The sequence below is a fragment of the Gigantopelta aegis genome, chromosome 1 (genome assembly GCF_016097555.1).
Source record: "Gigantopelta aegis isolate Gae_Host chromosome 1, Gae_host_genome, whole genome shotgun sequence".
Lineage (NCBI taxonomy): Eukaryota > Metazoa > Mollusca > Gastropoda > Neomphalida > Peltospiridae > Gigantopelta > Gigantopelta aegis.
Window position 1 is genome coordinate 34,578,492 of NC_054699.1, and position 24,095 is coordinate 34,602,586.

Sequence of the window (24,095 nt, forward strand, 5' to 3'; positions counted from 1 at the left end):
CATCAGTAGCTGTCGAGATGATCTAATGGTCACTATATTACTGGTAATAACCGTAGTGGTAACGTTTTTACAATGAGGAACGAATAAAAGCGAGTGAAAAAAGAAACAACGTGTCTTTAAAATGTAACAGAACAGAATAGTAAAAGCAATGGGTCTACGAAAATGGGAAATAAATCCACTAGTTGACATATAGAAAAAATAATGGGTTTACAAAATGGCAAAACAGTTGGTGTCCAGAATACAAAAAATAATGGGTTTACAAAATGGCAAAACGGTTGGTGTCCAGATTACGAAAAGTAATGTGTTTACAAAATGGCAAAACAGCTGGTGTCCAGATTATGAAAATTAATGTGTTTACAAAATGGCAAAACAGTTGGTGTCCAGATTACGAAAAGTAATGGGTTTGCAAAATGGCAAAACGGTTGGTGTCCAGATTACGAAAAGTAATGGGTTTGCAAAATGGCAAAACAGTTGGTGGCAAGAACACGAAAAGTAATAGGTTTACAAAATGGCAAAACGGTTGGTGTCCAGATTACGAAAAGTAATGGGTTTGCAAAATGGCAAAACAGTTGGTATCAAGAACACGAAAAGTAATGGGTTTACAAAATGGCAAAACAGTTGGTGGCAAGAACACGAAAAGTAATGGGTTTACAAAATGGCAAAACGGTTGGTGTCCAGATTACGAAAAATAATGGGTTTACAAAATGGCAAAACAGTTGGTGGCAAGAACACGAAAAGTAATGGGTTTACAAAATCGCAAAACGGTTGGTGTCCAGATTACGAAAAATAATGGGTTTACAAAATCGCAAAACGGTTGGTGTCCAGAATACAAAAAATAATGGGTTTACAAAATGGCAAAACAGTTGGTGTCCAGATTACGAAAAGTAATGGGTTTACAAAATGGCAAAACAGTTGGTGGCAAGAACACGAAAAGTAATGGGTTTGCAAAATGGCAAAACAGTTGGTGGCAAGAACACGAAAAGTAATAGGTTTACAAAATGGCAAAACGGTTGGTGTCCAGATTACGAAAAATAATGGGTTTACAAAATGGCAAAACAGTTGGTGTCCAGATTACGAAAAGTAATGTGTTTACAAAATGGCAAAACAGTTGGTGTCCAGATTATGAAAAGTAATGTGTTTACAAAATGGCAAAACAGTTGGTGTCCAGAATACAAAAAATAATGGGTTTACAAAATGGCAAAACGGTTGGTATCCAGATTACGAAAAGTAATGTGTTTACAAAATGGCAAAACAGTTGGTGTCCAGATTATGAAAAGTAATGTGTTTACAAAATGGCAAAACGGTTGGTGTCCAGATTACGAAAAGTAATGGGTTTACAAAATGGCAAAACGGTTGGTGTCCAGAATACGAAAAGTAGCGGATTTGCAAAATGGAAAGGCAATGGGTCTTAATAATAATAATAATAATAATAATCATAATAATAATCATAAATATAAATATAAAAAACCCAATAGCTTTGCTAAATGGAACAGTATGTGTGTTTACAAACCGAGAAAAGCAATGGTTGTATGAAAGGGAAAAGCAATGGGTTTGCAAATTACTGAGAAAAGTATTGGGTCTACAAAATGAAAATGCAACGGTTCTGCAAAAATGATAAATAATCCGCTAGTTTAAATTAAAAAAAATATGGGGTTTATAAAATGGTGAAACAATTGGTTTTCAAAATGGGAAAAGCAATGGGTCTACAGAATAGGAAAGCAAATAGTTTTGCAAAATGGAAAAGCAATTTATGCGTTTACAAACTGGCTAAAGCGATGGTTTTGCAAAATGGGGAAAAAAATTGGATTTACAAAGTGCGAAAAACAGTTGTTGACCATAATAGGAAAAGCAATGTGTTTGCAAAATGAAAAAAAAAGAGAAAAAAGCAATGGGTCTATGAAATAAAAATGCAATGAGTCTCTATCTGATGGCGAACACAGGTATTGGAAGTGGGGGAGGAGGGTGTCAGCGGGCACACCCTCAACTCTAAAACTAATCGTTTGGTTGCCTAGTTGAAACTGACGCCTGTGACAAAGGGGCGGGATTTAGCTCAGCTGGTAGAGCGCTCACCAATAGTGCATGAGTCGTAGGATCTCACACCTTGACCCACCTACTGGGTTCCAACCGTCCCCACCAGATTGGGGTAGGTGCTGTCTTGTATGTGGGAAAGCGCATATAAATGAGACCTTGCGCTATCTAACGAGAAAAATGTAGCGGGTTTCCAAACGTTCCTGAACCTTTTTTGGATATAGGCACGTTAATAAAGTTAAAAGAAAAGCAGGTTTCCTCTGAATGCGAACTATAAAAATTTCCAAATGTTTGACATCCAATAAACGATTATCATTCTTTTTGTTTTAACTTATTTTCGTGTTTATATCCAATATAGTTCAAGCACGCTGTCCTGGCACACACCTCAACTATCTTGACTGTCTATCCAGCACAGTGGTTAGTTGTTAGTTAGGTTAGTGAGAGAGAAGAGGGTGTAGCGGTCTTACATCTACCCATTGAGTCGTTAAAACTCGCTCTGTGTGGGAGCAGGTACCGGGCTATGAACCCTGTACCTACCAGCGGCGGCCTTATGTCCGATAGCTTAACCACGACACCACCTAGGACGGTGATGATCATTAAGGTGTTCTAGTGGTGTTAAACAAAATGACTATCTATACAACTTTTATTTGGGTTCATTTGGGTAGTTCATCGGACCGATTAGCAAAAAAAAAAAAATATATATATACGTTGTATATAGATATAGATATATATTTTTTTTTAAGCATATTAAAAAGTAATGAAAAATATATATATAAAAAAAAAAGGGGGAGTACTTACCCTGTTTTGGCAAAATTAGTCCAAAAACGCATAATTTTTTTGCTGAACTCTTTCTCCTCGTGCGTATATCCGAGCGAATTATTTAAAGGCTCCCCGAAAATGTAGTTAATCTCATCCCCGTGCAACACGCCCATCCACTTGGCCCACGGGCTGACCGTGGAGCGCTGCGAGAACCAGTACATGTACACGTCATATCCGCTATTTGCATAGTTGAGTCCCAGCTCGTTGACCGCGCAGATGAAGTGCATGTCGGCGATTGAACTCGCGATCTTGTCACGGATCTTCGTCTGGTTGTCCGGATCCAGCCAGACGGTGTAGTGGTGCAATATGGCGTCCCTACCGAAGTTATTGAGTCTGTGCGGGTAGTGCGGGTAATAGAGAAACAGGTCGTCCATCACCAGCTTGAACTGCGCCCGGCTGATCAAGCTCTCCTTGTCGTGGTGGAAAAAACCATTGTTGTATATTAAAAAATACGACCCCTCGTTCTCGTTGCTGCCTATCAATAGCGGGGTCCTTTTGTAGCGGCCCGCTTTTAGAGACTCTATTGGCGTCTCCACGAGGAAGTTCCCGTCCACAACGGGCACGAACGGAAACTGAACAATCCCCTCGACGATGTCCAGATGCCACTCGTGATTCGGGAACTCGCCCATCGGGACTTTCCGTAGACACTCGATCAACACCGCTGCCGGGGTGTCGGGCTTGCACCCGATGTACTTCGCGAACACTCGGGCCCGTCGCTCAGCCTCCGCCATGCTGATCGTGCCCCAGAACATCTGGGGTGCCCCGCTCTGGAGGATGGCCCTATTAAAGAGGCCGCGACTCGTAGGGGAGAGTAGGTGCAGCCCCACGCTCACCGCCCCGGCGCTCTCGCCAAAGATCGTAACATTCTTCGGGCTTCCTCCGAAGTAATGTATATTCCTTTGTATCCACTCCAACGCCATCCTTTGATCCAGTAAACCAACATTGCCAGGAGCCTCGGGGTGCCCCAGTGTCAAAAATCCAAGCGGCCCAACCCGATATTGCATAGAAATGACTATAACATCATTTTCGATAGCTAAATATTTAGCTTCGTATATTTGTAAAGACGGCGACCCGCTATAGAAGCCACCGCCGTATATCCATGCCATAACAGCTTTATTTGCATGAGGTTCTCTGACCCGCGGAACCCAAAGGTTCAAGAACAGGCAGTCCTCGTGGGGCTCGGTGTTCGGGTTCCAAACCTGAGCCCCGGAGAAGTTTCCAAGAATGTCGTCGAACCCTTGCATACACGCCTTCGGTTTGGTGGTCGCGTCCAACACGCCATCCCACGGGTCTGCCTGGATCGGCGCCTTGAACCGTAAATTACCGAGCGGAGGCTGTGCGAACGGAATTCCGTAAAACACTTCCACCGTTTTCCCATGAACGTGGTGTCTCGTGCCCCGAATCTTTCCATTCTCAGTTAGTCGAATCACATGACTGTGGCTGTGACTCCCATGAATCAAAATCACTTCCTGTAGAAACAGAAGAAAGTGGGTCAAGACGGCAACTGCAAGGGGTTCTACTTCCATGTTACATGACGTCACATCCGCTTACACTCACAACATGCCCTGCAAAGAAAAAGAAAGAAAAATATAGTTAATTTACACGACTTAGTTTCGATGGACTGAAAAAATATGTTTGCATATGAATACGGTAACTAAATATTGGCGAGTCATCAACATTTATCATCTATTTCTTGGTAAAAAAAAAACCTGCTTTGCGTCCTTGCTTCTGGATAATATCGTTTCGTTTCGTAAACCTATTGACGTGTCCCTATTCTTAAAAAGGTTCAGGCACGTCACCCCTGGGTAATGATTGGGTCTAGAGGCAAAAGATGTATCAAAGTGGGTAGAGATTTATAGGACAATCTTCATCAGGACTCTTAAAACACTCTTCGATAATGACATCACAGAACAGGTGGTATGCGCCAAGCGAGCGGACAAGCTTAGTTCGGACTTTGGAGACATTATATATGCAATGACTGGTGATAGTAGTGAAATTACAAATAATGATGTCCCAGGAGTCCGATTAATTCATGAATCTGTTGAACACATAAACGTACCAGACAGGAGGGCAAGGGTGGAGGGGAATTGCCCCCCCCCCCCCCCACACACACACACCGTAGTGCTGGAGAAAAACCTCAAATTCGGATAAAAATTATACAGATATTCTGAGAAAATGTGATAACCTGAGACCGTTTTACCATGTATTTCCATCAATCTACCCTCAAAATTAGTTGTAATCCATGTAAAAATGCGTAGTGATTTCTTTGCAACCCTATATAGATGTTTGGTAGTAATGCTAATATGAATAAATGTTGTTAACTAGATTCGGGCATTTTTGTTTAATTCGGGCAAAAGCCAGCCCCTACAAAAATAGTAGCTCGTATGCCTACGGTTGAACAGCACACATATTATCAACTAAACAGACAGCTGAAGTGTCGTGGGTTGAGCTATATGACAAAGCGATCACAATGAATCAAAACTCACTCACCCACCCCTCATTTCATTTCTGCCCTGGACTCGGTCACTGGCAATGTCAAAGTGTGTGCCCAGGGTGGATGTGTGCGAACCATAAATGGATATGACACGCAAACATTGTTTAGATTTTGAGTTAATATCACAACAAGCGTTTATTATAATTTTATTTTCATAAATATATATTATATACATTTTCATATATCAGTTTTTAATCCCGTTAAACATATTCCCGTGAAGCAAGACGGGAATGTTTGGTGTGACAACAGCAGATCTACACATAGCGAATTTGGAATTGTCCTTAAATAAATGGATTTAAATATAGCGAATACATACATTTTCTAATAGTAGTGAGCATCGCATGCGTCTACTTGTGTGCACACCATTGAATTTTACTGTCCGTCAGTCATAGATTCTCTAAACAATTTTAACTTACTTACATTGCGGAACCACAAATATCCTCATGGAATATTTATTTAAATAATATAATGAACCCGAAACTTAGAATATTAAAATGCACGTTCGCAACTTCTCTAATAAACAAATCCACATTTGTTTCTTAAATAATAGAACTTACGCATAGCGAATCCTTAAATTTGTCCTTAAAGATTTGACCCGTGAATTTTTCTGAATGAACCGAACACACGTCTAGCACCTCCAGTAAGAAAACACAAAGAGACTAACTCCCCCTAGCGTTAGATCAATGACGTGTTGGGCGCAAGGCAACCCAATCTCTCGTACAGTACACGGAGAATGAGGCCAGTGGTATCTGTTTCCCACACCCATTTGTATCACGTTGCAGGAATAGCTCGAGTTTTCACAACCCAGAACAAAGAAGTGGATGACCGATGGAGATTACAATACAATGACAAATATCTTTTCTCTTGGATTAAACGATCAAAGTGAACCCAAACCAACAGCATTCCAAATATACTGGTCCTGGCCAAATTGGACCTGTGTCAGACAAAGGCATGGCGTAGTGGCGTAGTGGCGTGATGGCTACAGTTAAAGTTTGTTTTGTTTAACAACACCACTAGAACACATTGATTTATTATTAAAATTTATTATTTATTTGTTGTAATTTTGACATAACTTAAAAGAGGAAACCCTCTAAAAAAAAATATTAGTTGCATGGAATCTTTTATATGAACTTCTCAACAGAATTTATAAAGTATTAATAAAAATAAATTTCATTTCAACTTATTTTCGTGCTTATATCCATATAAGGTTCAAGCACGCTGCCCTGGGCACACACCTCCGTTATCTGGGCTGTCTGTCCAGTGGGACAGTGGGGTAGTTGTTAGTGTTTTGTTAGTGGTTAGTAAGAGTGAAGATGGTGTAGAGGCCTTACACCTACCCATTGAGCCCTTAAGAATTCGCTCTGGGTTGGAGCCAGTACAGGGCTGCAAACTCTGTATCTACCAGCCTGTAGTCCGATGGCTTAACCACTCGCCACTAACCGTGCCGATCTGCGAAACCAGCCAAACGAGTAGTACGGTTACCGAATTATAGTAATAGGCCATATTCACGAAGCCTGTCTTTTTCTTAAAGGGACAGACCCTAGTTTTTAAACACTCATATTTTTCACCTAAACGCTAGTTTCCCCCACTGCGCTATTTCACGTTCCAGCCACTGCACCACGACTGGTATATCAAAGACCGTGATACGTACTACCCTGTCTGTGGGATGGTGCATATAAAAGATCCCTTGCTGCTAATGGAAAAGAGTAACCCATGAAGTGGTCTTTAACCATATGTCTGACGCCATATAACCGTAAATAAAATGTGTTGAGTGAGTCTTTCTAAACGCTAGTATCAACCCATAACAATGGACACTAAGTTTGGTTAATTTACAAACCTGTAACAAATTTGGATAGAATAGAGTCTGTGACGTTGAAATACCCTTAAAAATAATTACTTCTCAGACGCACGTGCGTTTTTAAAAATATGAAAAATACTTTATGTGGTATTAGAAACACCAGGATGACTAAAAACACTTCAGTTGTACAGAAATAGACAATCTAAACAATAAAATATAAGTAATGTTTGATTTCAATGATCATAAACGGCTCTAATAGTGTAAAAATTTCTTAGTGTTTAAAAACTAGGGTGTGTACCTTTAAACGCAGGTGTTTAGACATGGTAAATTATATGTAATTATACGCGTGTCAGACATAAACAGGCTTTGCAAACTCGGCCTATTAGCATTGTCCGTAACAGCCACGGTGTGGTTTCGAAACATGTGTAATAAATCCGTTTTAACGACTGAAATTAAATATTAAAGATATTTTCTTTATTGAACATCTGCGTCTGGATATTCGGTCATCTAAACGTTTGTTGTTGTGCTAATGTTTGTAGTTACCCAAACCGGATGTTACCTGTCAGTACGGTCGTACATAATATCACAGTGCAAGATTTACAACAACATGTATATGCAAATGCACTTTATGCAAAAAAAAAGAAAGGATTTTTTTTTTTTTTAAATGTACGATTCAGTTAATTCTTTCACCTGCCATTTATGCAATGACTTAGTCTTTACTTAATTAGGGGCTAGCAATCAGACCAATTAGCGTCATTCATTTCAACTTAATTTCGTGCTTATATCCAATTAAGGTTCAAGCACGTTGTCCTGGGCGCACACCTCAGCTACCTGGGCTTTCTGTCTAGCACAGTGGGTTAGTTGTTAGTGGTCAGTTGTCAAACTAAATTACAACAATCAACGACACTATGGACGTTAATTGTTGTCCTCAGCTTAACAGATAAAGCTAAAGAATATAAACCATGGCAATTACGTTTCAACAAATATATATATATATATATATATATATATCATAAATATTCGTTTCTATACATAAAGACAGACCCAAGGAGAACAGCTGTCCGTACCCTTCAGGTTCTCAGTGGCAATATCAACTCTATCGGGAGACCTGTGCGTCATTTACCCAAGACCTCAAACCTATATTATCTGTATTAACACGTTGTTAACATTATATCATGTTGGAAACCTATATTATCTGTATTAACACGTTGTTAACATTATATCATGTTGGAAAGGAAATTTAGAACCTACAATCCAACTTGTGACTTCTGTTACTCATTTTACATTCCGGAAGAACACTAGGAAAACATACACATAAGAAAAAGAAAACGTCATCCTGCAATCACTGTATGTACTCGTATTGTCAAGATATGATGACTAGACCAATTTCTCTATTTTCATTTCATTTCAACTTATTTCGTGTATATATCCAATTAAGGTTCAAGCACGCTGTCCTGGACACACACCTCAGCTATCTGGGCTGTCTGTCCAGGACAGTGGGTTAGTTGTTAGTTGTTAGTGGTTAGTGAGGGTGTAGTGGCCTTACATCTACCCACTGAGTCCTTAAGAACTCGCTCTGGGTGTGAGCCGGTACCAGGCTGCGAACCCTGTAACTACCAGCCTGTAGTCCGATGGCTTAACCACTGCGTCACCGAGGCCGGTTCTCTATTTTCGGTAACTAACCAGAAATATAGCGTTTTGGGACGGAACGTCTTTTACACTAGCTATAATTATCAAAGGAGTGTTATACTGTTAAAAGTTACGTGTTCTTTTATTTCCCATTGAAATTTGAATTTTAAATACCTGTTTTAAAACATTTTTTATTTAAAAATAATAAATCAATTGTTGTTATTTAAGAGCTATTTTGTTTTGGTGTATAACTATTGTAGGCGATAAGGCATTGGACACGTGTCGACATACTACTCCGTAAAACGGTAAAGTTGTGGAATAAAACGGTTCATTTCATTAACATCTCGTTTTGTGTGAATTGCAGGATCAATAAAAAAATAACTAGTTATTGGCTTAAGGTATTAGCTCTATCATGCCATTCTAATATTTGAAAGATATTTTAAAGGAACATTCCTGAGTTTGCTGCAGCTGCATTGTTACATGTTTCCGACTAATAAAACAGTTCTACGATTAAACTTCCATATTACATATATTTCCTTGTTTAGAATATCAGTGTCTGTATATTCAATGTGTTTCTGGTTGTCTTAATATTTGTAAGAAGCCCAAAATGGATTTTGTCTTCAAATAATTTCATACGTAAGAAAAAAAAAAATTTAGGAAATAAAATAACATTTAACCTAGTACAAATATTACAACGATCAGAAACACGTTTAATATACAGCCACTAATATTTTATGCAGAAACATATATTTGATATGTAATTACAATCGTTAAGAGTCTGTTAGTCAATAACATCTTAAAAATTGCAGCAAACTCAGGACTGTCCCTTTAAGCCAGTATCCAGTTACTGTCTATACAGTAGGAAATAAACTAAACTGTGAGTTTACTGCAAACATCAGGACAATGAAAAACACATTGGATACATAGCCACTGATATTATAAACAATTAAATGTATTTCATAGGCCTACATAACTTCAGTCGTTAAAACACTGCTACTCGTAAATGTTTTAACAAATGCAACAAACTGAGCCAGTCGTAATCGGTCTAAAATAAAGGTTTGTTTGTTTAACGACACTACTAGAACACATTTAAATAATTAATCGACTAATGGCTGCCAAGCAGAATCTTCAGAAATAACCGCTACATTTCATCATTAGCCATACTGGGTCGTTTACATGCAGTTTCTCCACAGACAGAACCAAACAGGGCAGTACATATCACGCCTTTGGTAGATCTTCCTTCTATTTGTATACTCGAACCTGACTGACCAATTTTTGTTTGTTTGTTTATTTATTTGTTTGGATTTTTTTGGTAATCTAGGAAATGCCCCTCAGTAAGTCTAGTCATAAGCGTACGAGATAAGGGGTTGGGTGGGGGTGGGGACAACTCCCCCTAGTGCTGGAGCAAAACCTCAAATTCGGGCAAAAATGATACAGATGTTCGGGCAAAATGCGCTAACCTGATACCTTTTTACCATGTATTTCCATCATTCTACCCTCAAAATTAGTTGTATAATCCATGTAAAAATGCGTAGTGATTCGTTTACCAGTAATGTTGTGAATAAATGTTGTTATGCAGGTTCGGGCAGTTTCGTTTAATTCGAGCAAAAGCCAGCCTGCCCCCCCCCCCCCCCCCCCCCTTCCCCCTTTACAAAAATGAGAGCCCTTACGCCTTATGAGTCTAGTTTTCGGTCGAAAAAAAAACAATTTTAAAAATGACGGCATGGAGAAAATCGCGCCATTTCAAAGTACCGTCGCGACTGGGAGCCGTTAGTCTGTCCAAGATGGTCTGTAATCATCATTTATAACCCTCCGCCAATCAGCCGGTCCTCGCTTCAATTCATCACTTTATCATCCTCTACTCCCTGCTATAAAGTCACTGATTGTACTTTTCGTAGTACATATCGGGTTTTTCTTCTCTTTTTTTTTTTTGGTTCGAAGTGTCTACAGATACGGCAACCGTATCTCTGACCCTTAGTGACCCGATTGCGCATGTACAAATAATCTTTCTTCCGGAATAATGGCGTGTACAAATTAGGACGTTCACCTGGTATGTGCGCCATTCACGTCATTAGGGTTAGGTATCTCCAGCCCATCCCCCCGTCGGTGGGCCAATTGGGCTATTGCTTTCCCCAGCCAGTGCACCACGACTGATATATCAAAGGCCGTGGTATGTGCTATCCTGTCTGTGGGATGGTGCATATAAAAGATCCCTTGCTACTAATGGAAAAAATGTAGCGGGTTTTCTCTCTTAAGACTGTGTGTCAAAATTACCAAATGTTTGACATCCAATAGCCAATGTGCTCTAGTGGTGTCGTTAAACAAAACAAACAAATAGCAAATATGAATCCTCGAGATTATATATTATCTTAGGTATTACAAGAATCTTATTCTCGAGTCTAAAAGCGACCCAGACTATGTTTCTCTTTAAAAAATTAAAGTTTGTTTTGTTTTACGTCATTATCCGCTTTTGAATGTTACACGTGGTAAATGTGAGACGTAGTCTTAAACAACAATAACAACAACAACAACAACAGCTACACCTCTAGTTAGCAGCAAGGGGCAGCACACGCCACCGTCTTTGATATACCAGTCGTGGTGCACTATTAGAGACGGTAAAAAACCCCAACCCACACACACACATCAACAAACACACTAACGACGCAACAAAACCTCTTCCCCACCAAAAAAAGAAAGAAAAAAAATAGAAAAAGAAAAAAACAAAACAACAACAACAAACAACCCTAGAAAACAATAACAACAATAAAAGAATAAGCCCTCGGTAAAGAGTTTCGATCCTTCGACACAAGCCTCAGGCGAGCTTTGTACCGACTCAGCTAGAAACCCGCCCCTAAATCCGTTGACTTAACTCCTAAACCACTGAGACCGGTTCAACCGTTGGTCATTCAGTTATAAACGGGGAGCAGTCTAACTAGTAAATACCACTTAATGGCGAATCTTCCGCGAGGTGAGTAATTCGTCTCGCCAAACGCATTGCTACTCGCTAGTTCGGCAATTGAGAAAACTGTGTCCGGCGTCAAGACGAATCCACTTAACTCGCCGAACAAGCCACTCCGCACCGTGCTGTTGTTTAATAACACAATTACCACTAATAACCGTTTTTTTAACGATTATAAACGGGACTAGCTTTATGCCAAATACTTTCTTGAAGTATCGGCTCAAATGTCTGTTTGTTTAATAACCAACACTGCATAATTATGTGACCTTCACAAAAGAATGAACTAGAAATTTAATCAAGAAAAATAAATGATAACAGCACTGTGGACATATGAAGTGCGGATCCGAAGGGGTGGGGATGGGGATGGGGATGATCATTGGCGGATCCACAAAATCCATGGGGGAGGGGGGGGGGGGGGGGAATGACATGTGGCCGAAAGCTACAAACGTTCCTGAAGGGATTCGTCGGATTCTCCAAAGTAAATTTAAAGGGGGCCTGCCCCCCCCCCCTTTTTAGATCTGCCACTGGTGGTTGTGTCAAACATTTAATAATAGAGATGATTCGCAACCACACATTTACTGTTACGGATAATCATAATGGACAAAATGGACAAAGCCTCTTTATATCTTACGCGCGTATAACTACATACATTGTTCAATAAACACCTGCGTAAAAACAAAAACAACAAACAAACAATAGATCTATATTTATATTGCAGGATAAAAACGTTTATTGAAGTGCCCCCCCCCCCCCCCCCCCCCCCCCCCATAGAGGATAAAAGTTAAAGTTTGTTTTATTTAACATCACTAGAAGCCCGTCCAAAGAAAGACCCCCGTCATTTGGAAGTCTATTATATGTGCTATTTATCGGCGTTTCCGTACATGCGTGCAAAGGGAATTTAGAGGTTTTTCAATAACGGATTTTTATATGTTTATTTATTGACCGTTTGCTTTATTTTCTATTTCCAGTAAAACGAAACACGTTTTACTCGCAGCAAGTTCTGCCAAGCTAAGACACGTTTATACACGAATGACGTCACTGAACAATATTATACCTCCAAGCAATTGCTAAATATTGATGACTAAAACTAGGTCATTACCAATGACGTGTTGTTTGACCTCATTATGTTAAAGCTGGGAAATACATCTTAGCCGATCAATATCTTATTTTATATCTCACATTTGTTTTAATCAGAAATATCTTGAGAGAAAGAATTAATGCAACTCTTGGTATTGCAGTCCAAATTTCAGTCACTATTAACGTCATAATGTCTATATAAAAAGTTAAAATAAGACCACCAACATCATTACCATCATTACAACCACCACCATCATTACAACCACTATCATCACCACCACCACCACATCATCATCACCACCACCACCATTACAACCACCACCATCACCACCACCATCATCATCAATAACCATCACCACCATCATCATCACAATTACCACTACCACCATCATCATCACCACCATCATTACCAACATCATCATCACCACCACCATCATCATCATCACCACCACCATAATCATCAACACCACCACCAACATCATCATCATCATCACCACCACCACCATCACCATCATCATCATCACCACCACCATCACCACCACCACCATCATCATCACCACCACCATCACCATCACCACCATCATCATCATCACCACCACCAACATCATCACCATCATCACCACCACCAACATCATCACCATCACCACCACCACCATCATCACCATCATCATCATCATCACCATCATCATCATCACCACCACCATCATCATTATCACCATCATCACCACCACCAACATCATCACCATCACCACCACCATCATCCATCATCATCACACCACCATCATCATCATCATCACCATCATCACCACCACCACCAACATCACCATCACCACCACCACCAACATCATCATCACCACCATCATCATCATCACCACCACCAACATCATCACCATCATCATCATCACCACCACCAACATCATCACCATCACCACCATCATCACCATCACGACCATCATCATCATCACCACCATCATTATCATCATCACCACCACCAATATCATCACCATCACCACCACCATCATCATCATCATCATCATCACCACCATCATCACCACCATCATCATCACCACCATCATCATCATCATCACCACCACCACCATCATCATCATCATCATCATCACCACCACCACCAACATCATCATCATCACCACCTGCACCCATGACAGCTTGTTCTCTATAGGCACGTTAAAACCTATAACCTGACCTGACCTAATGAAAAATTACCAAATGTTTCATATCCAATAGCCGATGATGAATTAATCAATGTGCTCTAGTGGAAAATTACCAAATGTTTCATATCCAATAGCCGATGATGAATTAATCAATGTGCTCTAGTGGAAAATTACCAAATGTTTCATATCCAATAGCCGATGATGAATTAATCAATGTGCTCTAGTGGAAAATTACCAAATGTTTCATATCCAATAGCCGATGATGAATTAATCAATGTGCTCTAGTGGAAAATTACCAAATGTTTCATATCCAATAGCCGATGATGAATTAATCAATGTGCTCTAGTGGAAAATTACCAAATGTTTCATACCCAATAGCCGATGATGAATTAATCAATGTGCTCTAGTGGAAAATTACCAAATGTTTCATACCCAATAGCCGATGATGAATTAATCAATGTGCTCTAGTGGAAAATTACCAAATGTTTGACATCCAATAGCCGATGATTAATTAATCAACGTGCTTTAGTGGCATCGATAAATAAAAGAAACCTTAAAGTATTTTGACAAATAGGCCTTGAAACTGGGCCCAATTTCACAAAACATCGTAATCCTAGTTTTGCACATAAACGTAAATCTACGACTAAACCACAGTATGTATTACTGTTATAGTATTACAAATATAGTTCGAAATACACATACAGTAAAGTACTCTTATAACGAACTGCAAGAGACCAAGAACATCAGTTCGTTATAGAAGTAGTTCGTTGTAATTAATTTCTTTTCGTCCTTAAAATGCTCCATCTTCTGTAATGATGCAATTTTCTTCATGAAATAGATGCCAAAGACGTGTAAACGTATTCTCGGTATAACTGCTAGTCGCAGACGTAAACATGCGGTGTTTAATGAAATTGGCCCCTGCTTCCCATAAAATTAGTAACACGTTGCATATTGTTGTAGAGAAACGACAATTTTATCTGCGCCGCCTTTTTCACATTTTACGGGAACCATGTTTAATTGTTAATGAAAGGGAGAGTGACTGCTGTGGCCCGTGAGATCTGATTTCAGCGCGAGGCACGTGGTCGCGATTACACCAGTTAGCATAGCTGTAGGCTATTGGCCCAGAACCGGACAGTCTTGCGACAGTTTGGAAACTGGAGAAGATAAAGCTGTCCGCTGCGTCAGTTGACACGACAATGGCGAACTGCTGTGATAAAAATTAACACCCGAGGATTCGATTAGTGCGAGACATTGCCCAGAAAGAAAGAACAAAACCAAACAGAAATTATAGTACAAAAGTCCACAGAAAACTCAAACATTTAAATGTTATTACATTGATGAATAATCTTTCTTTTTCTTCTTCGTTTTCTTTTTATTATCAATTTGTGTGTGTGTGTGTGTGTGTGTGTGTGTGTGTGTGTGTGTGTGTGTGTGTGCGTGCGTGCCATATATGCAATGCACGTCAGGGTAATGTATTCTAGAAGCCTGTTTGACCATAAAACAATAGTTGATAATTAACATAGGATTAGACATAGTTAGAGAGGGAGAGGGAGGAAGAGAGATAGAGAGAGAGTGAGAGACTGAGAGAGAAAGGGAAAGAAAGGGTGGAGGAAAAGAGAGAGAGAGAGAGAGAGAGAGAGAGAGAGAGAGAGAGAGAGAGAGAGAGAGAGAGAGAGAGAGAGAGAGAGAGAGAGAGACAGAGACAGAGACTGAGAAAGGGAAAGAAAGGGAGAGAGATATCGACAGAGACTAAGACAGAGAGAGAGAGAGAGAGAGAGAGAGAGAGAGAGAGAGAGAGAGAGAGAGAGAGAGAGAGAGAGAGAGAGAGGGTGGGATGGGGAGAGAACGTTCATGTGTGTTAGTGCGTGTGTCTGTATAACACTGATGTGAATAATTATGTTGATCCACTAAAGGGAATCGATCTATAGCACGTGACGTTCTACCTTCACGCACAGCACGCATATAGACTCATCTAGACTGGGTGCGACGTGTGCGTGCGGTCCGGCTGAAACCAATTCAAAATACATTGGTTTTAATGCGAGCGTCTAGACTGGATACGTCAACAAAACGCAATGCAATAATCGTATATGGTTTATATGCCCAAAACACAAGCCGCAGACGCATCAGACGAAATACTAGTAGTTGTACCGCACGCACGCGCCGCATCCAGTCTATATGATCGTTAACACGGCAGTCTTTGATAAGCTAAAGTATTGGTAAGGACGGAAATATCCTGATACAAGTTCATGCCATTCTAACATGACTGTATTTGATAAATTCGAATCAGTGCCATTTACCGTGCAGTGGGGGTGGGGGGTGGGGGCGGCAAGGAAATAGTCCCCAGGAGAAAATATCGAGCCCTTTTAAAGTGCCCTTGTATCTGGGTGGAGGAGGCCGTATATTATTGTTCCCTGGGTTTTCCCCCTTTTTTGGCCCCCCCCCCCCCCCCCCCCCAGTTATTTCAATCTGGGTACGGCTCTGCGAGAAGTGATGAAAACTGGAAAGTATCTAACCGTTTAAGGGCTACAGATAAGGATCGAACCCATGCCCTCTCGCAGGCCAGAAAAGAGATATATCAAACACCTGCAGAATAAAAAATAAAACAAATCCGCCACAAAATGTGTTGTCCGAATGGTTACCTGGGCAACGTTTAAAAAAAAAGAAGAAAAAAAAGAAAAAAAAAAAGAATAACAAAAAAAAGAAGCCTATCTGAAAATCACTTGAACTACATGTACATCATTATATTACTCTATCCGCGGCGAGCTTCTAATTTAGCAGCTGGTGTTTGGTGTAGAATCTCGGTGTTTGGTCAATTATCTTGTTTGAGCTGTACGGTGTACGGCGGGGTGTACGCGGTTCATGATGATTGCAGTTTAGATCGCTGACCGTCAGGTGTACGCAACAGGTGGAAAGACGCTTGCCGCTGAACGCTTCTATCAGTGTTTGGATCTTTATATCGTCTACAGCCAGGCATACATAGTGGTAATGATGAAAACACAAACAAGTCCAGGCGCATGTGCAGGGGTGAGGGTGAGGGTGAGGGTGAGGGTGGGAGTGGTCAGGCAAATGTTCTCCTCTTTTTTCAATATATTTTCCTTTCCTTTTCCTTTAAACTTATTTTAGTGTTTATATCCAATTACGGTTCAAGTATGCTGTCCTGGGCACATACCTCAGCTATTTGTGCTGTCTGTCAGGACAGTGAGTTAGTTGTTAGTGGTTAGTGAGAGAGAAGAGGGTGTAGTGGCCTCGCACTTGCCCACTGAGTCGTTAAAACTCGCTCTGGATGGGAGCCGATACCGGGCTGCGAACCCTGTACCCACCAGCCTTATGTCCGATGGCTTAACTACGACACTACCGAGGCCGGTCTAATATTGTTTTTCAAGGAAGTATAACTCGATCCCCCACCACTATACACTTTGCTTGCCAAAGTCTAGATCCCATCCCCCTGCATAAATTATTCTACTCGCACCTACTCGAACAAGCCCAGATAGCTGATGTGTGTGCCCAGGACAGCGTGCTTGAACCTTAATTGGATATAAGCACGAAAATAAATCGAAATGATAAAAAGAAAACCCATACAGTAATGAAGAGTTCATTCCCTTGTGCCACGACAAGCTTATTTTACTGAAATTGTGTGGACGAATTTGATGGTGTTGGCTATGATTATGGTGGTGGTAGTGGTGATGGTGATGGTAGTATGGTGATGGTGGTGGTAGTGGTGATGGTGATGGTAGTAATGATGATGGTGATGCTAGTAGTGGTGATGTTGATGATTTTCATAGCGGTGATGACGCATATAAAAGATTCCTTGCTGCTAATCGGAAAGAGTAGCCCATGAAGTGGTGACAGCGGGTTTCCCCTCTCTATATCTACATGGTCCTTAACCATAATCATAATAGTAATAATTCTGACACGTAGTCTTCAGAGGAAACCCGCTATATTAGCAAGACAAGATTGTTTATATGTATTATATTCACATACCGTCTTAGAGAGGAAACCCGCTATATTAGCAGCACAAGATTGTTTATATGCATTATATTCACATACTGTCTTAGAGAGGAAACCCGCTATATTAGCAGCACAAGATTGTTTATATGTATTATATTCACATACCGTCTTAGAGAGGAAACCCGCTATATTAGCAGCACAAGATTGTTTATATGCATTATATTCACATACCGTCTTAGAGAGGAAACTCGCTATATTAGCAGCACAAGATTGTTTATATGCATTATATTCACATACTGTCTTAGAGAGGAAACCCGCTATATTAGCAGCACAAGATTGTTTATATACATTATATTCATATACCATACCGTCTTAGAGAGAAAACCCGCTATATTAGCAGCACAAGATTGTTTATATGCATTATATTCATATACCATACCGTCTTAGAGAGAAAACCCGCTATATTAGCAGCACAAGATTGTTTATATGCATTATATTCATATACCATACCGTCTTAGAGAGAAAACCCGCTATATTAGCAGCACAAGATTGTTTATATGCATTATATTCACATACTGTCTTAGAGAGGAAACACGCTACATTTTTTTTTTTACCATTAGTAGCAAAATATCTTTTATATGCACTAGCACACAGGCAGGATAGCACATACTAAGGGCGTTGATATACCAGTCATATATACCAGAGTATATTCCATAACCATGTGGCGAAAGTCATAATGCCGACTAAGCTGAAAGAATTCGGATTCCATCGGATCGGTTCGGAAGTCATGGCAACGAGTTTACATAAAGCTGATTTTTGACGTAGAGGTCACTGCGATCATCTTATTCAAGTTTCTGTTTTCCGTGTGAAGAGTTAATCGCTACTTCCTGTTGGTATTTGCAAACTGACAGCGCCCTCTTACGGCCCGCTACGGCTTGAAGCACTATATTTTTTTATCACCTCACTTGCGTAATAATTATGTAAATACTGCGGTGAGAGAGTTACGTTAGAGGTAAAGTAATCCCAGAAAGCCTGGAGAATCGTCGGTGATAGGTAAAAGTCGTTAATGATACTTTACTGTTGCGGTCAGGATCTCAAAACAGTAGAGCGATCACCCGAGGTGCTTGGGTTGTCGGATCGAACCCGCTCGGTGGACCCATTCTCCAAATGGATTTTTACCCCGACACAAATAATACACCACGCCTTGTATTCCAAATAACTTCCGGCTGGGTCAAAGTTCGAGGTGCATCCAACTTTTGATAGAGAAGTTAACACGACAAGTCCTGTGATTGGTGATAAATGTGAGTGTGTTGGGTGTAAAAAGAAATAGTTTCATCTGGGCAAAACAATGTATGCAATTTTACTTCATCTAGTACCACTGTGTCAATTAGACTTGTGCTTGAAACATGTGAGGGGTACCTGTAAAAAAAAAGTACTCACATTTTGTGCGGAACTAGGGTAGTCATAGACGCTACCTGTTATCTCTGAAATGAGCAGCTTGACACCCTATTTTTTCTGATTCACTTTAAGGGTGAGGGGTTGTAGTATTTATATCCGTGGTGTTATGTCGATTGATACGCTGCAGGTAGGCATTTAAGCCACATTTGTTACTATTGTCGTCTATGGGATTTGATTTGGTAGTATACACCCTGCAAGACTGTAGACGGGTGGTATGATATTGATGAGGTGGGTGTTTCTGAAGAAGTTTGCTAATTACAAAGTCCATGGTGTGTGCTGTCCTACCTGTGGGAAATGCATATAAAGATTCCTTGCTACTAACGGAAACAATATAGCAGTTTTCCTCTAACACTTAATGTGTTAGAATTACCAAATGTTTGACATCCAGTAGCTGATGATTAATAAAGTTAAAAGTTTGTTTGGTTTAACAACACCACTAGAGAACATTACTTATTTAATTAATCGGCTATTCGGTGTCAAATATTTGGTAATTTTGACATGTGGTCTTAGAGAGAAAACCCGCTACATTTTTCCATAAGTAGCAGTGGAGCTTTTATATGCACCATCCCACAGACAGGCCAGAACATACGACGGCCTTTGATATACCAGTCGTGGTGCACTGGGTAGAACTAGAAATAGCCCAATGGGGATCGATCCTGAACCGACCGCTCATCAAGCGAGCGCTTTACCACTGGGCTACGCCCCGCCCCAATATTGAGGTAGAATGATGGCAATACACTATGCCCCGCCCCAATATTGAGGTAGAATGATGGCAATACACTACGCCCCGCCCCAATATTGAGGTAGAATGATGGCAATACACTACGCCCCGCCCCAATATTGAGGTAGAATGATGGCAATACACTACGCCCCGCCCCAATATTGAGGTAGAATGATGGCAATACACTACGCCCCTCCTCAATATTGAGGTAGAATGATGGCAATACACTACGCCCCGTCCCAATATTGAGGTAGAATGATGGCAATACACTACGCCTCGCCCCAATATTGAGGTAGAATGATGGCAATACACTACGCCCCGCCCCAATATTGAGGTAGAATGATGGCAATACACTATGCCCCGCCCCAAAATTGAGGTAGAATGATGGCAATACACTACGCCCCGCCCCAATATTGAGGTAGAATGATGGCAATACACTACGCCCCGCCCCAATATTGAGGTAGAATGATGCCAATACACTACGCCCCGCCCCAATATTGAGGTAGAATGATGGCAATACACTACGCCCCGCCCCAATATTGAGGTAGAATGATGGCAATACACTACGCCCCGCCCCAATATTGAGGTAGAATGATGGCAATACACTACGCCCCGTCCCAATATTGAGGTAGAATGATGGCAATACACTACGCCCCGTCCCAATATTGAGGTAGAATGATGGCAATACACTACGCCCCGCCCCAATATTGAGGTAGAATGATGGCAATACACTACGCCCCGCCCCAATATTGAGGTAGAATGATGGCAATACACTACGCCCCGCCCCAATATTGAGGTAGAATACACTACGCCCCGTCCCAATATTGAGGTAGAATGATGGCAATACACTACGCCCCGTCCCAATATTGAGGTAGAATGATGGCAATACACTACGCCCCGCCCCAATATTGAGGTAGAATGATGGCAATACACTACGCCCCGCCCCAATATTGAGGTAGAATGATGGCAATACACTACGCCCCGCCCCAATATTGAGGTAGAATGATGGCAATACACTACGCCCCGCCCCAATATTGAGGTAGAATGATGGCAATACACTACGCCCCGCCCCAATATTGAGGTAGAATGATGGCAATACACTACGCCCCTCCTCAATATTGAGGTAGAATGATGGCAATACACTACGCCCCGTCCCAATATTGATGTAGAATGATGGCAATACACTACGCCCCGCCCCAATATTGAGGTAGAATGATGGCAATACACTACGCCTCGTCCCCAATATTGAGGTAGAATGATGGCAATACACTACGCCTCGTCCCCAATATTGAGGTAGAATGATGGCAATACACTACGCCCCGCCCCAATATTGAGGTAGAATGATGGCAATACACTACGCCCCGCCCCATTATTGAGGTAGAATGATGGCAATACACTACGCCCCGTCCCAATATTGAGGTAGAATGATGGCAATACACTACGCCCCGCCCCAATATTGAGGTAGAATGATGGCAATACACTACGCCCCGCCCCAATATTGAGGTAGAATGATGGCAATACACTACGCCTCGTCCCAATATTGAGGTAGAATGATGGCAATACACTACGCCCCGCCCCAATATTGAGGTAGAATGATGGCAATACACTACGCCTCGCCCCAATATTGAGGTAGAATGATGGCAATACACTACACCCCTCCCCGTCTCGTACGCTTATGTCATTAATTAGTTCTACAACGAACACACCCCAGTGTATTAAAAAGTCTGGGCCAGTTGTTCAAAGATTAGTTAGCTTAACCAATAGTTAACAGAAAAAAAGGAAGGAAATGTTTTATTTAATGACACACTCAACACATTTTATTCACAACTGAGATCTGGTTGTATTTAATAGCTTCAGGAAACCGATATAGGCGAAGAAAGCAAGATCGCAGCTTTCGAAATATACGGTCGTTTTGAAACTCCTATATACAGGTGAATCTACTAACACACTCAACGTTCCGCAATGCGCCATAAACACCAATACCCGAACACTTGCCAGACGAGTTTGTAAATGTTTGTTTTTCTCATTTAATTCATTCCACGTTATTTACATAGACGCCTTCGCCAAGTTGGCGTAATACGGATGAATCATAGAAACAACTAAAAGTTCCGCAGTGAACCGTAAAAACCGTAAACGCCCTCTTTGACAGATATGGCAAGTTACATAAGCTTTGTTGTAATGCTATCCTTTATTTTATCTATCTTTATTTAAATAGGTCGGATTTGCCAAATATTCCACGTGTCTGCATAATAATATAATTAATTTCCAAATGAAAGGAACACACACAGACTTTTAGCACACTGCTAACTAAGTACATATGTGATGTAAAACAGAGATTACTGAATAAATTAATGTTTAACGTCGCCCCAACACTAAAAATATATATTGATAAAGAAATAAACGAAGGAAGGACATGTTTTATTTAACGACGCACTCAACACATTTTATTTACGTTTATATGGCGTCGGACACACGGTTAAGGACCACATAGAGAGAGGAGAGGAAACCTGCTGTCGCCACTTTATGGGCTACTCTTTTCGATTAGCAGCAAGAGATATTTTATATGCACCATCCTATAGACAGGATGGCACATACCACGGCCTTTGATGTACCAGTTGTGGTGCACTGGATGAAGCGCGAAATAGCCCAATGGGCCTACTGACGGGGATCAATCCCAAACCGACCGCGCATCAAGCGAGCGCTTTACCACTGGGCTACGTCTCGCCCCACAAATAAGCGAACACATGAGACCGAATTTACGAAGCCTGTTTTTATCTTAAACGCAGGTGCTTACATGTATTTACACACGCGTAAGACTACAATTCGGCCTGGAGTAGATAAAAAATAAAAAAAAGATTTAAAAAACCAAAAACTTTATTGCATATAGACATTCCACATACGGAACTGGATGCAAAACATATGCACAGACAAGACACATACAAACATCATACTATTCTAATGACTAAATAAGAACTAATTATGGGTAATACATGTATAATCATGAACAAATTTGCATACCGCACCAGCACAGGCTGGATTTTGGTTTTGCATAATAAATAGGTATGTCTGTATACAATAGAGAGATGCAATGTGGGAGTGGATGTCAGTACTGAGAGAGAGAGAGAGAGAGAGAGAGAGAGAGAGAGAGAGAGAGAGAGAGAGAGAGAGAGAGAGAGAGAGAGAGAGAGAGAGAGAGAGAGAGAGAGAGAGAGAGAGAGGGAGGGAGGGAGTGAGGGAGAGAGAGAGAGAGAGAGAGAGAGAGAGAGAGAGAGAGAGAGAGAGAGAGAGAGAGAGAGAGAGAGAGAGAGAGAGAGAGAGAGAGGGTAATACTAGGGAAGAAGGTCGCACGAAACCGAAATTCAAGAAAAACATTTTGAAACTTAGCATGTGTCGATAGCTCCTTCAAGCACTTACAGCAGGTGAATCAATAAAACAGCCAAAGTTCCACAGTGAACCATAAACACCACACATTAGGTTCTTGCGTGCAGACTTGCCACGTTACGTAACACGTTTGTAAATGTTTTCCAGATTGATATTTTAGACACATGTAAATATGCCTCATGTTTTCCACCTTAACATACACACATGTAAATATATATTATGTTTTCTACATTGCAATACACACATGTAAATATATATAATGTTTTCTACATTGACATACACACATGTAAATATATATCGTTTTTTCTACATTGACATACACAAATGTAAATATATATCGTTTTTTCTAAATTAACATACACACATGTAAATATATATCATGTTTTCTAAATTAACAGTGTTTTTCACTTTGACGTACACCGATGTAAATATATATCGTGTTTTCCATCTTGACATTATACACAGAGAGAGAGAGAGAGAGAGAGAGAGAGAGAGAGAGAGAGAGAGAGAGAGAGAGAGAGAGAGAGAGAGAGAGAGAGAGAGAGACAGAGAGAGATAGAAAGAGAGACACAGAGAGAGAGAGAGAACACACACACACAGAGAGAGAGAGA

General features: G+C 40.7%; 1 protein-coding gene across 2 annotated transcripts in view; it reads right to left on the bottom strand.

Moving 5' to 3' along the window:
- Positions 1–24,095, bottom strand: part of LOC121374141 (acetylcholinesterase-like) — an 81,895-nt gene that overhangs the window by 23,855 nt on the left and 33,945 nt on the right. For both annotated transcript variants that reach the window (XM_041501114.1, XM_041501106.1), the window contains exon 2: positions 2,827–4,412. In XM_041501114.1, the coding sequence (XP_041357048.1) occupies positions 2,827–4,373 (1,547 nt within the window). In that variant the 5' untranslated portion in view covers positions 4,374–4,412. The remainder of the gene's footprint in view (positions 1–2,826; positions 4,413–24,095) is intronic.